Here is a 16251-nt window from a genome sequence, read left to right as displayed (position 1 = left end):
AATCATGTAGTTCTTATAACAGAAAACAAAGGTATCTGAGAGGGGAGGGGGGTGCAGGCAATAGTAGGCACTTGCCCCCTCCTGGAATCTGGGTACAGACATCTTTTCATTACAGAATTTGATAAAATTTCAAGCAGTCATTTACTGTGACTCCACTAAACTGCAGATTTAACATTGCTGACCAAGACAAAAAAATACTGCAGCTTTAACAATCTCTATATAGCTTGATTTTTCTTAGTTGACATGCTGTTCACATGAAATTATGCCGATTTCTTGGTGTGGCTGCAGTTAAGATGTTGATATGTAGTAAAGATGTGTATGAGCCTTTACAGAACCATGACGTATTAGAGTCTCCATTTTTTTTCTGTTGCTATCTTGTTCAATCCTCTCTGGGCTGCAGAAGAGATCTGATGTCTCCCCAGTGTGTGGATTCCATTGCTGATTCCCAACACATAAACGTGGCTGCAGTATGCATGACACATAGAACTGTCTCCAATTCCCTCTTAGCCCCCCCCCCCCCCCCTCCGCCTCCCTCTCCCCTTTTTCATGCTCCGTAGAATGTCAACTGTAGTTTACCATTAATCTATGGATAAAGAAAAGCCATGGTGGTTTCCTGATTCTGCACTCAGTTTTACACAACAAGGCTATTGTAATTCTCTTGGAAGAATACAACTACGCAGTATTGTTGGTATTTACATCTATACTTGATCCTGAACATATTGGTCAATAAAAGGAAGGACCATTTTCTGCCTTAGGAGAGTGTAAAATTCAAGTTCAAAAAGATGTGCTCTCCATGATTAGAGCCTTGTCAAAGTCTGTGGGTGCAACACTGAACCATATACATGTGATGTGTGTGATATTTGTTATGTGATATGTGATTTATTCGGCTCATTACATACAATTTTCAAATCATTTGATTTGATGTATAGGAGACATGTCAAGGTTTTCTCTTTTTTAAGAGAAATACAAAAGTTTACATTATTTTTACATTTCTAAGTTCCAGCTACACAAGTACATAAAATAATACATGTAATACAATCCCTGTGTTCAGACGGTGAAGCTGTCCTCAATTAATTCTTTGACAAAATAATAACACTTTTCCACCAGAAGAGTGAAGAGCAATCTTTTCAGTGAATGAAGCTACATCTTAAGTATATTACTGCCTTATATTTTATTGAAAATTTTTAACCCCATATACTCTGGGGTTTGGGCATAAACTTTTAAATGATGTGTTGGAAATTTGAAATTATCTCTGTGGTGAGTGCTGTAGTTGTGGTCAAAATGGAAAGAGTCTAGTGTATGTTGGTAATTTATATAAGAACACCACCACCTCATATATGTAAAGTGAAGGAATAGATAATATTTTTAAATTTTATAACTGTGGTCGACAGCATTCCTGTTTTTTTTTGCAACACACATGTTTCTAATTACTTTCTTTTGTAATACTAGGAGCCTAGTGACATTTGCTGAATTTCCCCAGAAGATTATCCCATTACGAATAACTGACTCAAAATAGCAGTGATAAACTATCTTTCTGGTATCCATGATGGTGGCACCTGACAAAATACACATTGCAAATGCCAAGCTCTTCAGTTTATTTGCTAAGTAATCTATGTGTACCTTCCAATTTAAATTTTTTTTCAAGATTTAGGCCTAAGAGCTTCACGTGGTTTGCTTCTGTGATATCCTTATCATTGCACGTTATCTTTATTTCAGTCCTTTCTACTGATTTAGCTTCGGATTGCATCATTTTGGTTTTAGTTACATTTAGTTTTAGTCCGTTTGATGGAACCAAGATTCAAGTTTTTCTAAACTATTTTTGGCTTTTTCTGGAATACTTTCAGATACCTCATTTTCAATTAGAACTGATGTATCATCAGCAAATAAGACTGAATGAACATCAATAGCAAGTGGTAGGTCATTTACGTAAAAAAGAAACAGATAGGGACCCAATATCGAATCTTGTGGGACTCCTTGGGGAACTGTTTTCCAGTCTGAGGGATAATTGGTTCCATTTGAAGTTAAAATTACTCTTTGTTTTCTATCTGAGAGGTAAGAGCTAAACCATTTTAAAGCAGTGTCCCTGATTCCATACATATTTGTGGAGGAGTAATGCATGGTTCACTGAATCGAAAGCTTTAATTAGATCACAGAATATTTCTGTGACCCTTCTACACTCATATAAAGTGGAGCATAAGAAATTAATTAATTTGTTTTTCTGCAGTCTTTTCAAACACTTTAGAGAAGACCCGCAAAAGAGAGATAGGGCGGTAATTCCCCATATGTTCTGTCAATCCTTTTTTAAATAGAGGTTTGATCTCAGCATATTTCAATACATTTGGAAAGCATCCCTGTTCAAAAGTTTGATTTATAATAATTGACAGTGGTTGAGAAATAATATCGTACACACACTTGATTACATATGTGGTTATTTCATCCCACCCATGTGAGGTTTCATTTTTTAGAGACAATATTTCCTTTTCCACATCCTTTAGGTGATTTTTTTCAAATTGTGCAAAAGATGTGTTCTGGCTGTTTTCCAAATTTGTGATGCCTTGATAGAGTGTCACATCCACATCTGATCTTACTAAACTTAGGAAGAATTCATTGAAACATTTTTTAGAGACAATATTTCCTTTTCCACATCCTTTAGGTGATTTTTTTCAAATTGTGCAAAAGATGTGTTCTGGCTGTTTTCCAAATTTGTGATGCCTTGATAGAGTGTCACATCCACATCTGATCTTACTAAACTTAGGAAGAATTCATTGAAACAACTTGACATCTGAACAGGGTTTATTATAATATCATTTTCATGTCTAATTTTCAAAATATCATGAATTTTTACTTTGGCTCCTAATTCAGACTGAACAACTGATGACACCGTTGAATCGAAAAGTGACATCCATATTCATGTTAATAACATAAAAAGATGTACTGTGCATGTACTATTGAAATATGCTTACAAGTTAAGAACCTCAGTTGAAAGTACTAAATAAGACAACTATCAACATTTAGAGACACAATAGATCTTGTGTTCTTTTCAAATTTAGTTCTTGGGACATGAGTCACCAAATTAGCTATATCCAAAATTGTTTGTAGAAAATATTACTTTTAACCTATTCAGTGCGAGGAGCGAGCTGGCACACTCCTCCAGTCCCTAGCCAGTGATGGGGGGCATACTGGTGTAATCCCCCGACCCCTTCTCAGTGACTGAGAGTGTGCTCACCTGCTCACCATCATTGAAGGGGCTTTTGACCTGTGTTGCAGGCGTGCATAGTAAGGCTGTATGTCTGAAGTTTCATTGAAAATATGTAGTCCAACTGAAATGTACAAATTTCTGAATTAAAAGGTACTCTTGAGGCAGTTTCTATGTATATGTTTTTTAGGAGTTGAAATTAGGATTTTGATTACCAAAAAATCAGTTCATGTTTGAAAAATTATAATTTAATTGAGTCATAACCAAATGTAAATAAATATATATCCTACATTATGAAAAACTCACACATAAAATATTAAAATGCCATATCTATATGATAATACTGAAAAATAGGTTGTTTTGTATAACAGGCATATTTGTGCAGACAGGGAATTAATAGGATGTTTCCTGCCTTTTCTTATTTTCTATATAAACTTGGCAGCTCTTTCTAATTTTTCTATTTGTCCCTTCAGCCTTCCCAAATTCTATGGGGAAATGATCAGAGAGTCCTTTGCTCTCAGTTCTTTCTAAAGGTCAACTCATTGTGGCATCTGTGTAACAGGGGGAAGTAAGGACTTTATTACTGAATTATGAAAGATGTAAAGCCTTTTGTTTTGCCTGTATTTGTTATATATTGTATACACATCTTATAGGCATAAAAGGAGAAAATGGAGTCTGAGTTTTTCCATTCATTTAAGGCTCTTTCTTTGAATTGGCTAATACACCATCATTTGATGGAAATGGTCAACACTGCCTATTGATTCATTGTACTTTAGAACCATCTCAGGTTTCTGAATTACAACATCTTGACGTGTCATGGTATCAACCATTTTCTCAGAAAACTCTTAGCTGATCATCAGTCTCCTTTGTCTTTCCATTTGAGTACACAAATTCCCTCTTCATTATTCCCTCTTTTTCGGTTCTGAAGTAATCACTTCTAATGGATTACCTCTATGGTTCTTTCTGAGGATTCCTGAAACATATGTGTTCTGAAAATGTTCTTGGACGTGGTTGAAACTGTTACAGAAATTATCCACAAATAATAAATGTCCAACCCCAATTTTCAATCCAGTAATGTATGAACAGCTGAACTAACATGTCTGCTTCCACCAACCTCTTGATCAGTGGCATCCCTATATGTACAATAACCCTCAGGACTAACACAGATGACTCTTTCAACATATAAAGTTGTTGTTGTTGTTGTTGTGGTCTTCAGTCCTGAGACTGGTTTGATGCAGCTCTCCATGCTACTCTATCCTGTGCAAGCTTCTTCATCTCCCAGTACCTACTACAACCTACATCCTTCTGAATCTGCTTGGTGTATTCATCTCTTGGTCTCCCTCTATAATTTTTACCCTCTATGCTTCCCTCCAATACTAAATTGGTGATCCCTTGATGCCCCAGAACATGTCCTACCAACCGATCCCTTCTTCTAGTCAAGTTGCGCCACAAACTTCTCTTCTCCCCAATCCTATTCAATACCTCCTCATTAGTTATATGATCTACCCATCTGATCTTCAGCATTCTTCTGTAGCACCACATTTTGAAAGCTTCTATTCTCTTCTTGTCCAGACAAGTTATCATCCATGTTTCACTTCCATACATGACTACGCTTCATACAAATACTTTCAGAAATGACTTCCTGACACTTACATCTATACTCGATGTTAACAAATTTCTCTTCTTCAGAAACGCTTTCCTTGCCATTGCCAGTCTACATTTTATATCCTCTCTACTTCGACTATCATCAGTTATTTTGCTCCCCAAATAGGAAAACTCCTCTACTACTTTAAGTGTCTCATTTCCTAATCTAATTCCCTTAGCATCACCCGACTTAATTCGACTACATTCCATTATCCTCGTTTTGCTTTTGTTGATGTTTATTTTATATCCTCCTTTCAAGACACTATTCATTCCGTTCAACTGCTCTTCCAAGTCCTTTGCTGTCTCTGACAGAATTACGTCATTGGCGAACCTCAGAAAAGTTTTTATTTCTTCTCCATGGGTTTTATTACCTACTCCAAATTTTTCTTTTGTTTCATTCACTGCTTGCTCAATATACAGATTGAATAACGTTGAGGAGAGGCTACAACCCTGTCTCACTCCCTTCCCAACCACTGCTTCCCTTTCATGTCCCTCGACTCTTATAACTGCCATCTGGTTTCTGTACAAATTGTAAATAGCCTTTCACTCCCTGTATTTTACCCCTGCCACCTTCAGAATTTGAAAGACAGTATTCCAGTCAACATTGTCAAAAGCTTTCTCTAAGTCTACAAATGCTAGAAACGTAGGTTTGCCTTTCCTTAATCTAGCTTCTGAGATAAGTCTTAGGGTCAGTATTGCCTCACGTGTTTCAATATTTCTACGGAATCCAAACTGATCTTCCCTGAGGTCGGCTTCTACCAGTTTTTCCATTCGTCTGTAAAGAATTCGCGTTAGTATTTTGCAGCCTTGACTTATTAAACTGATTGTTCGGTAATTTTCACATCTGTCAGCACCTGCTTTCTTTGGGATTGGAATTATAATATTCTTCTTGAAGTCTGAGGGTATTTCGCCTGTCTCATACATCTTGCTCACCAGATGGTAGAGTTTTGTCATGACTGGCTCTCCCAAGGCTGTCAGTAGTTCTAAGGGAATGTTGTCTACTCCCGGGGCCTTGTTTCGACTCAGGTCTTTCAGTGCTCTGTCAAACTTTTCACGTAGTATCGTATCTCCCATTTCATCTTCATCTACATCCTCTGCCATTTACATAATATTGCCCTCAAGTACATCGCCCTTGTATAGACCTTCTATATACTCCTTCCACCTTTCTGCTTTCCCTTCTTTGCTTAGAACTGGTTTCCATCTGAGCTCTTGATATTGATACAAGTGGTTCTCTTTTCTCCAAAGGTGTCTTTAATTTTCTTGTAGGCAGTATCTATTTTACCCCTAGAGAGATAAGCCTCTACATCCTTACATTTGTCCTCTAGCCATCCCTGCTTAGCCATTTTGCACTTCCTGTCAATCTCATTTTTGAGACGTTTGTATTCCTTTTTGCCTGCTTCATTTACTGCATTTTTATATTTTCTCCTTTCATCAATTAAATTCAATATTTCTTCTGTCACCCAAGGATTTCTACTAGCCCTCATCTTTTTACCTACTTGATCCTCTGCTGCCTTCACTACTTCATCCCTCAAAGCTACCCATTCTTCTTCTACTCTATTTCTTTCCCCTATTCCTGTCAATTGTTCCCTTATGCTCTCCCTGAAACCTTATACAACCTCTGGTTTAGTCAGTTTATCCAGGTCCCATCTCCTTAAATTCCCACCGTTTTGCAGTTTCTTCAGTTTTAATCTACAGTTCATAACCAATAGATTGTGGTCAGAGTCCACCTGGTTCCTAAATCTCTGTCTTACCATTATATAATCTATCTGAAACCTGTTAGTATCTCCAGGCTTCTTCCATGTATACAACCTTCTTTCATGATTCTTGAACCAAGTGTTAGCTATGATTGTTGTACTCTGTGTAAAATTCTACCAGGCTGCTTCCTCTTTCATTTCTTAGCCCCAATCCATATTCGCCTACTATGTTTCCTTCTCTCCCTTTTCCTATTACCTAATTCCAGTCTCCCATGACTATTAAATTTTTGTCTCCCTCCACTATCTGAATAATTTCTTTTATTTCATCATACATTTTTTCAATTTCTTCGTCATCTGCAAAGCTAGTTGGCGTATAAACTTGTACTACTGTAGTAGGTGTGGGCTTCATGTCTATCTTGTCCACAATAATGCGTTCACTATGCTGTTTGTAGTAGCTTACCCGCACTCCTATTTTTTTATTCATTATTAAACCGACTCCTGTATTACCCCTATTTGATTTTGTATTTATAACCCTGTATACGCCTGACCAAAAGTCTTGTTCCTCCTGCCAGCGAACTTCACTAATTCCTACTATATCTAACTTTAACCTATCCATTTCCCTTTTTAAATTTTCTAACCTACCTGCTCGATTAAGGGATCTGACACTCCCATGCTCCGATCTGTAGAACGCCAGTTTTCTTTCTCCTGATAACAATGTCATCCTGAGTAGTCCCTGCCCGGAGATCCAAATGGGGGACTATTTTACCTCCAGAATATTTTACCCAAGAAGTCGCCACCATCATTTAACCATACAGTAAAGCTCCATGCCCTTGGGAAAAATATAAAGTTATAAAGTTTAATTCCATAATTGTGAGCCTTGGTCTTTACATATTGTCAAAACATGAGTCTACCGCTCCACAGAACCATGGATTCATCTGTTGTGAAATTTTGGTGTCCATTGTCTTATGAAAAATATGTAACAGGGGTGAATTTTGTGCAGCCTGTCAGAAGGTGTAGGTTCATTGGGTTCTGGATATTTTGCAAAATGCAAATCTTGCAAGTTTCCAAAAAAATCTGTCCCTGCCCATAGCTCATTGAAAGCCGGGTAATCCAGAGAGTGCAGGTCAGTGCTCCAATAGTTACTCATTCTGCTTAATGGGATGGTTCCCAAGTAAATCAAGAAACATTCTGAATTCTTCTACCTCCAGGGACTTCCAATTTTTTACCAATGATTTAGGAAGTATGGCCACTCTGCCTAAATATCGGGTGTAAAGATTTGTTTGTGTCACAATACGGTCAAGGAGTTCATCAACTGGGAATAGTTTTAGGAAGTCTAATGGAGTATTTAGGTGAGTCATGCCAACAGTTAGTTCAGATTTATTTCAAAAGGCATATCAGTTGTTTTAGGGACTTCTTTGGTCCATTGTCTAGAGAGGGGACAATTACCTGCAGTGCCGAGTCAGATACTTGGGATTCATCATCTTCATAGGAATCTTCATGTTCTTCAGGTAGTAAAACAAAATTTTCCTCCTCCAGCAACTCCTCATCATCATTATCATGAATGTTTTCGTAGATGTGCTCTTCTTCATCTTCTGCCATGGTTCCCAGACGTTTGTTGTCAGTGAGGATAGTCCTCACTTTCCACTCTTCTCTGCTTCGAAGTAGACAAAAATAAATGAACATACATGAAAGCTTAACCAGAAATTCAGACTTGTTTATTTGAGATGAATCATTGTATTAAAGCCTGAAAAAACAGATTAAAAGTAAGGAAGCCTTAACAAATGTTTGTTTTCCACGTATATCTACAAAACAAATTAACATTATTCAGATTCAAATAAAATGCCTACAATGAAGGACTCTTATAAGAATAGAGCACAAATTGGAAAAGAACACTTAAGAAGAGATTTTGTGACAATTGCATTATTATTTGTTTATCCATTAGAGTATTGGGATGTTTAAATGAGTGATTGTTTAGGTATGGATAAGTATTTGATGATCAGTTTTCCATGCAGCAGACTTTCTTTTTGGTACAAGACTAAGGATGGAATATTTCTGAAACATGAAATTTATTGCTTGAGTAGTCATTGCGTTCCCTGTCCCTGTTGACAAGAGAGCAATCATTGATTTAACATATGTCGGTAGCGGGTAAGGAAACAATTTATGCATGTCTGACAATGCTAAAATAAATCAGTTTTATTTAGTAAAATTTTATATTTCTGCTACCTTATCATTCTTATCTTTATTTTCAGAATACAAATGTGAAATGTGTATTTCTTCAAGAGACAGTAGTGGAAGTTTTTAAGGTGAGCTTCAAATGGCGACCAAACTATGGGCGTGCCATTGTACTATTGGCAGCTACAGCACTGTCATTCTATGTTGTAACACTAATAGGTAGGTACAGCTTCCATTTTTCCATCATGGATATATTAAATATAGAATAAATGCAAACCCATATGCCTGTATTTGCATTATACTTGTAGTTCACACCATCTGATATGTAAAATCACTGGATCTTGGTTAATGTTTTTTGACCTCACTGTGGATACTCAGTGAATCATAATTACCAGGGATTGGCAGGGGGGGGGGGGGGGGGGGGAGGGCAGTTAAAGGTTGTTTTCAGTGAATTCATATGTAAAATCTTTGCCCTAGCTCATACACCATACCACAGTTTAGATGTGCTGCTCCGGAAGATCCCAGTGACCGTCTTGTACACAGTTTTTTTTCTTCCCATTTCAGCATCAGGCTGTAGAAATAAGTATCATCTGTAGTATCAAAATCTTAGTAAGTCATCATCAGATGATCTGTTTAAAACAGCAGAAAAAAGGGGATGGTAAAGTACCAATACATTGAATTATAAAATTAAACCAGCTTCTGTGCACAACTACATGCACTTGAATAGGTTATGCAGTGCATGACTGAACACGTTAGGAAAGGTGCTCACAATGTAGAAAATCTGTGCTCTGATTGTTGGAATTGAAGGTTACAATTACATATGTTATGGTATCAACTTGTTAATGTTTAAATCACAATTTTTTCTACCTTTGGGCCAGCAGCAGATTATATTTCTGATAATGCCATGATTATTAGAACAATGCACCAGAATAGCTGCTTATAATCACTAATCTTTATTCACAACTGACTGTTTCATCGGCATTTATCACAATTGTCATGTAGGCCGAGACTGATGTGACGTCCATATTACATTGTTAGCGAACTTTCTTATAACTGTCACTATTTTGATAAGATGGTAAATGACATAAATATATTGAAAATAGGACATTAATTATAGTTTGACAATAGTTTCACAGTTCAACCAATAAGTGCAATCACATCAAAGGAGTATTGGTGGAGAAGCCGATCGAATGTACGGTCCCTGAACAAGTGTAGCAGATTTTTCAGTAGATCCCGAAGCAACAGTCTGGATGATGTAACATCATCAAACATGGCCTTGCTGTGTCAATATTGCGAATAGCTGAAAGAAAAAGGAAACTAAAACTCCTCTCCATTGTTTAATAAAGCGGCTTTGCGTTGGGTACAATATTCTTGAGATAAAGTAGTCCACCCATTTTGTATCCGGCTGGGGACTTCACAGGATGATGATATTATAGTATCAAGGAAATCATATCTGGCATTCTTCAGGTTGGAGTGTGGAACGGTATATCCCTTAATTGGATACATGAGTTAGAGAATTTAAAAATAGAAATAACACTGACAGTAAGTTCAGTGATTGGGACTTTAATAGAATTGACAGATACTAAGAAAAATAGATCAGATCTACAAGGTTAAAGTAGCAGTAAATAAGCTAGTGGGAAAGGTGAGATGAAATAAGTTGCAGTACCTGAAAGAATGCTCCAAACAAGCAAGATAGTACTAAAATGTTACTGGAAAAACTGAGAAGTAGGCCTAAAACAAAGGAATGAAATGTTGGTAGATCTTACTAACTGAAAGACGGGGTAGGCAAGACAGATAACAGTAAAAATGTGATTGGTGGGTGTGTCCTGGGTTATTCTGGACATTATTTAATGTAACATTAACAGTGTCTACAGATGCAAACTTGTTACGACATAATTAGTGAACAGCAAAAATTGTGAATAAATAATGTTGAATGTTCTGCTGATTGTCTCATCAGATTAGTATTAGTTGTCTACTTTATGCAATAATATTCTTATTATCCAGTTGACTGGAAGCTTTAAAAGCCATCTGTATCACACAAATACCATCTGCTGGCCTGTGAAAGCATTAGCAAATTTCTGTACTAAATCTGTAACTTCCAATCAGCTTAACTCTTAAGTTTTCATAATGAGATGTTTGTGGCAGTCTTCCTAAATCAAAAACGTGCACTCCCTTAGACTATACTTCACTTGAGAAAATGAAATGGTCAAAGATTGAGATGCAGTTGGTAGTTTGACAGCTTTCAGTCTGCTGCTTGGCAGATTATACTTGCTGTCTGTAAAACAATCTTCACAAGTTTTACTGTAATGGAGAACCATGTTTACAGCTTTCAGAATATGAGCAGACATTTCTGGAAAGTGAACAGTGCCTGTACAGTCACTACACACCTGCCAGTTACAATATAAACAAATGTACCAATCAGTTGTTACATGAGGATGCTTATGTACAATAAGTGTACCCAACCACAACTGGAACTGTTATTTTACAGGAGAAGGTGGCATTATGTACCTATACACAATCAAGAAGTTTGGGTGGACTGTTGAAGATTATACGAGGCTATCCATAGCTGCTCTTTCCATGTCAGCAATTTGTAAGTATCTTACATCTAATTATTTATTGTTTTGCTGTGCATCAATATATCCACTACTAATACCATTATGAGTTTAGTGTTTAGTACTATTTTATCACATATTATTACTGTTGTTTGAAATTTAGGAATTTGTTTTGAATGAAATGTCAACACCAGTTGCACTTTTCTTTTTAAATTAAGAACCATGACCAGCTTCAGCTCCCAAAGGCATTACACAGTGCTTTACGTCAGGTGTCCTGCGAGAACACATAATGACTTGTCCCAGGATGCCAGGCATATGTCGCGCTGAAACTGGTCACAGTTGTTAAAATAAAAATAAAAGTGCAACTGATGAAGCATTTTATTTAAAATCAATACTACAGTTTTTAGTTAGTTAGTTAGTTATGTGTTCCATTGATCAATCTTATGGTAAACATTATTATGTGGAACGTGTCAAGTATAGATTTATTTATTCCTATTCAAGAACTCATGTATGGTATAGAATAAAGGAGATATGATTTCAATTTATTTTTGAAACTATTACTGCTATCTATCAAACATTTTATTTCATCTGGTGATTTATTAAAAAGTTTTACAGCAGCATATTTTATCCCTTTCTGTGCCAAAGATAGGTTAAATAGAGGCTAATGTAAGTCTTTCTTTCCTTGGTATTATAATCATGAAGGTCACTGTTGTTTTTAATCTGGGCCATGTTGTCGAGAACAAATTTCTTTACTGAGTAAATGTACTTGAGGCTGTTGTAACAATTCCTAACCTTTTAAACAGATGTCTACTAGATGTATGACTATGAACCCCACACATTATTCTTAACACTTTCTTTTAAGCAGTGCCTAAGTGTTGAGGCACCCCAAAATATTATTCCGTATGACATCAGAGAGTGAAAATTTGCAAAGTATGTTAGGTTACTAATTTCCTCAAAATTGGCAATTATTCTGATTGCAGAAGTTGCTGAACCTAGTCACTTTATGAGATCTGAAATATGAATTTTCCAGTTAAGATTCTCATCTATATGTACACCCAGAAACTTATATTTATTGAAGAAACTGTACTCTTTGCAGCAGAAAATTGGATGTACTGTGTTTTTTCTTTTTTCGAAGTTAAGAGCAAGACCATTTGCAGAAAACCAGTTAATAAGTTTCCCAAGACATTATTTGTATAATTTTCTATTGGAGTTTGCTTTACTGGATTAATAATGTAACTCTGGAACCTGTAGCAAGATAATCAATATGCTGGACAAGAAAAATTTAGTTATAATGTAAAATAGTAAATGATAAAGCAGAATAATGTTTATCAAATTTCAAGAATAAATAGATAAAATAGATTAAGATCGTCAGCTCTGGTTTAATTGAGAGCCGCTTTATTGTTTCTTCGTCCTTACGTATGAAGTCAGTGAATAACTTTTTGTGACATGAGATAAAATTTGTTATTTTGTTGTCATAGGTAGTTATATTCTTTTATTGAGACTTTTCACATTTTCTGTTTCATTCTGTGAGTATCAGAACATTCTACCCCTATTTTTAATTTGTTAAACAGATGTGGTTCTGACACAACCACGTGGTGGATTGGAAAGCAATGTTAATGGTGAATGTAGAACAAATCCATTGTGCCACTGGAATTTTGAAATCCAACATTACTTTGCAAAATCTTCACAGGTACTAAAGAAACTAGATTACCAACATGAATTCCCCCCCCCCCCCCCCCCCCAGAATCATTAATGTCCAAAGATACAAAGTTAGATTCTTAGCTGTCTAGTTGTGAAATCAACAAGGAAGATACTAACATTACCAACCTGTTTGGACTCTCTTCAGTCTAATTAAAATCTATCAGCCTATTCTTCTTTCAATAACTGCACTTCCATTCTAAAAGTTAATAACAATGAAATGTATTTGCAGTTGCAAATATGGACAACCAACAGTTGTATAAGGGAATGACAACAATTTGTGCTGGAGCAGGACTCAAATCTGGTTTCCCACTTATTGCGAGCAGTTGCCTTACCAATAGGCTATCTGAGCATGACTCATGACCAGACGCAAACTACCATATGGCATACAGCCTGCACTCATACACTCATTATATACATTCCCATACAGGGCAGAAATTTTAATTGAAAGCCATGTGTTTCATAATAGCTGTAGTCACTGAAGTGTCATTGTATTGGACTTACGAATTGCAATATTGAAGTTAATAATGACTTAATGCATCTGATTTTTACCCCCCCCCCCCCCCCCCCCCCTCCCCCCAATTCCTCTTAAGTATTATTTCCAAACAGTTCAGATGATCAGCTCGTTACTATTATGATCTAGATTGCGCAACACAGATTGATAAATTACACATCCTACAAATGGTTTGCTCAAATTATCACACAGCAGTGACAGATCTTCACTTAACTATTGGCTGTTGACTTCCTGAGACTTCGTGCATGATGTCTATTTATAGACATACGTATTACAGAAATTACAAAACAATAAAATTCATGACTATTACATTTTGGATATTAACATAAAAGATAGAGAAATGAAAGATACAAGATACAATAGGTGATGGAGTAAATTTGTTTTACTGAAAAGTGTATACTTATGAAATGAATAAGTAATAGATGCAAATTTTATGGGAGCAAAGTTTTAATGTGTACAAGGATTACCAAAGTTTTACAAGAATTTTCTAGATAGTGAAATTTTTTAGTTGGAGTAATTAATAAACTAACAGCTTATTTAAGCAAAAGTAAACATTTTTCAAAAGAGAAAACTCAGGGATACAAAAGTATAACACCGAACTTTGAAAACAGTTACAGTGATTGGAATATTCTGGGAAATGAAGATTTTGAATACATAGAGGTTCTGAAATATTAAGTTTTTTTGTAGAAATAGCAACACGTTTGCTTGAGAGAGGAGACTGAGGTGTTTCCAAATCTTCTACGTGAATTTTGAAACAATTACTTTTAGTGGGGTGGTATTCTGAAGAGCACAGGGTTCACAGGTATAGTAAATTAAGAATATTTCTTTCAATAAAATATTGTCACATGCACTATTTACACTGTTGTCATTAGCAGACTGTAAATTGTACTGTGAATAATAAAATTTAGTGAAATACTGCATGAGTTACAATTTGATGATTTTGTGTGCTCATAGTATATGCATTACCATTAAAATAGAAAAAAAGGAGTGGTATAAGAACAAATAGGATAATTCCGTCCTTGCCAGTTGCAAAGTGTCCTAACATGCCATATGTTATTGCTGTTATCTTCCATTCATTTGAGACCCTTTTTAACTCTTCATTTGATGGTCAGTTGGAGTTCCTTCATGCTTTTCATTTCTAATTCTAAATGCAAGAAGTGGACATACCTGTCACTACCTGTGATAATGTGTAACATGATAGTAAATGTCCAGGAGGAAAAGATATATTTTCTTGGATCTTTTTCTGACACAGAGTTTTCTTAAGATGTGAAGGAAACACACAATCTGATAACCCAAAAAATTACGTCTACATCTGTGTGTACATCCACATATTGCAAAACACTTTGAAGTGTATCAAGTATTAGGTTACCTTCTCATGTGAAGCATGATAAGAATGACTATTTAAATGCCTTTGCAGGCATAGGCTGTACCATATTTTTAGATTCCTCACTTCATACTGGTTCTTGAAACTTTGTAAGCTGAATAGTTTGCATTTTTCTTCAAGTGTTGCCAATTGAGGTTTTTCATCTTTTCCATCATGGTTTTCTGTGCATCAAACAAGCATGTGACCATTTGTGTTGCCCTTCTTTGTATACATTCAGTATCTCAGTATTCAGTGTCCCATATATTTCAGCAGTGCTCAAAAATGGGTTACAAGAGCATGTTGTGAGCAGCCTCCTGTGAATACTGACTACTGACTACTTTTTCCCAGTATCCTATCATTTAGCCAAAGTCTGCCATCTGCTTTACCCAAGGTTAGCTTGTGTTGTCCTAAATATTGTTATATCCAGGAATTTGTATCAGGGGACTGATTCCAATCAAAGTGATATTGTATTCGAAGGATACTACAGTTGTGTATTTTGTGAATTGCACAGTTTTATGTTTCTGAACATTTGAAGCCAGACACCAGTCTTAATAATAATAATAATAATAATAATAATAATAATAATAATAATAATAATAATATTTATTCAACATCGAATAATCAAATACAATCCCTAGAAATAATACAGTTTCAGGACATCATACAGATTATTCTTCTGAATATGTCAGTTTATAAATTACAAACTAAAAGATTTGTTTGTATTAATAAATTTTACATTTTGATGGATTTTACGTCTGGTAGTATACAATCACGATATTACAAATATTGTTTTTATCACCATTATATTAGTTGTAGGTTACTTAAAAATATGAGCTTGACATACTTATGAAAGACATTTCATACAGATATAATACTTGTCTAGGGAATAAACAGGGTTTTCAATTAGAATTCTTTTTAGCTGATCTTTTAATTTGTTAGCAGGAAGGGTTGTGAGACTTTTTGGTAGGGCATTGGCTAGCTTCAGCCCAGCATGAAGTGCATTTTTTTCAAATAAAGCTGTTCTGTGGCTATTTACATGGTATCTGAACTTTTGCCGTGTATAATATTGGTGCAGGTCACAGTTGAAATTTGGATTAATTGTTTCCACAAGCAATATAACTTTCAATATGTACACACCTATAATGGTAAGCACACCTAATTTTGGGAACAGGTTCCGACATGATTCTCGAGGTTTGGCACCACAAATAATTCTGATAACTTTTTTCTGTAGTATTAATAATGTACTTAGGTTGGCTTGAGTTGTTGCACCCCATATTTCTACAGCATAGTTTAAGTTTGATGAGAATAGGGCATGATAAGCAGTTTTTAGTACACCCGTGTCCTTACAATATTTGCTAATCATATTTACAGCAAACACATTCTTCGACAGTTTACATGCTAAGGAATCAATATGCATG

General features: G+C 35.7%; 1 protein-coding gene across 1 annotated transcript in view; it reads left to right on the top strand.

Moving 5' to 3' along the window:
• The window catches only part of LOC124789406 (proton-coupled folate transporter-like), a 314682-nt gene that overhangs the window by 211968 nt on the left and 86463 nt on the right, over positions 1–16251 (top strand). The window contains exons 6-7 of the mRNA XM_047256749.1: positions 8784–8925; positions 11195–11296. Of these exons, the coding sequence (XP_047112705.1) occupies positions 8784–8925; positions 11195–11296 (244 nt within the window). The remainder of the gene's footprint in view (positions 1–8783; positions 8926–11194; positions 11297–16251) is intronic.

Source organism: Schistocerca piceifrons, chromosome 3 (genome assembly GCF_021461385.2).
Source record: "Schistocerca piceifrons isolate TAMUIC-IGC-003096 chromosome 3, iqSchPice1.1, whole genome shotgun sequence".
In the NCBI taxonomy this organism is placed as follows: Eukaryota; Metazoa; Arthropoda; class Insecta; order Orthoptera; family Acrididae; genus Schistocerca; species Schistocerca piceifrons.
This window is presented reverse-complemented; position numbering and strand designations above follow the sequence as displayed.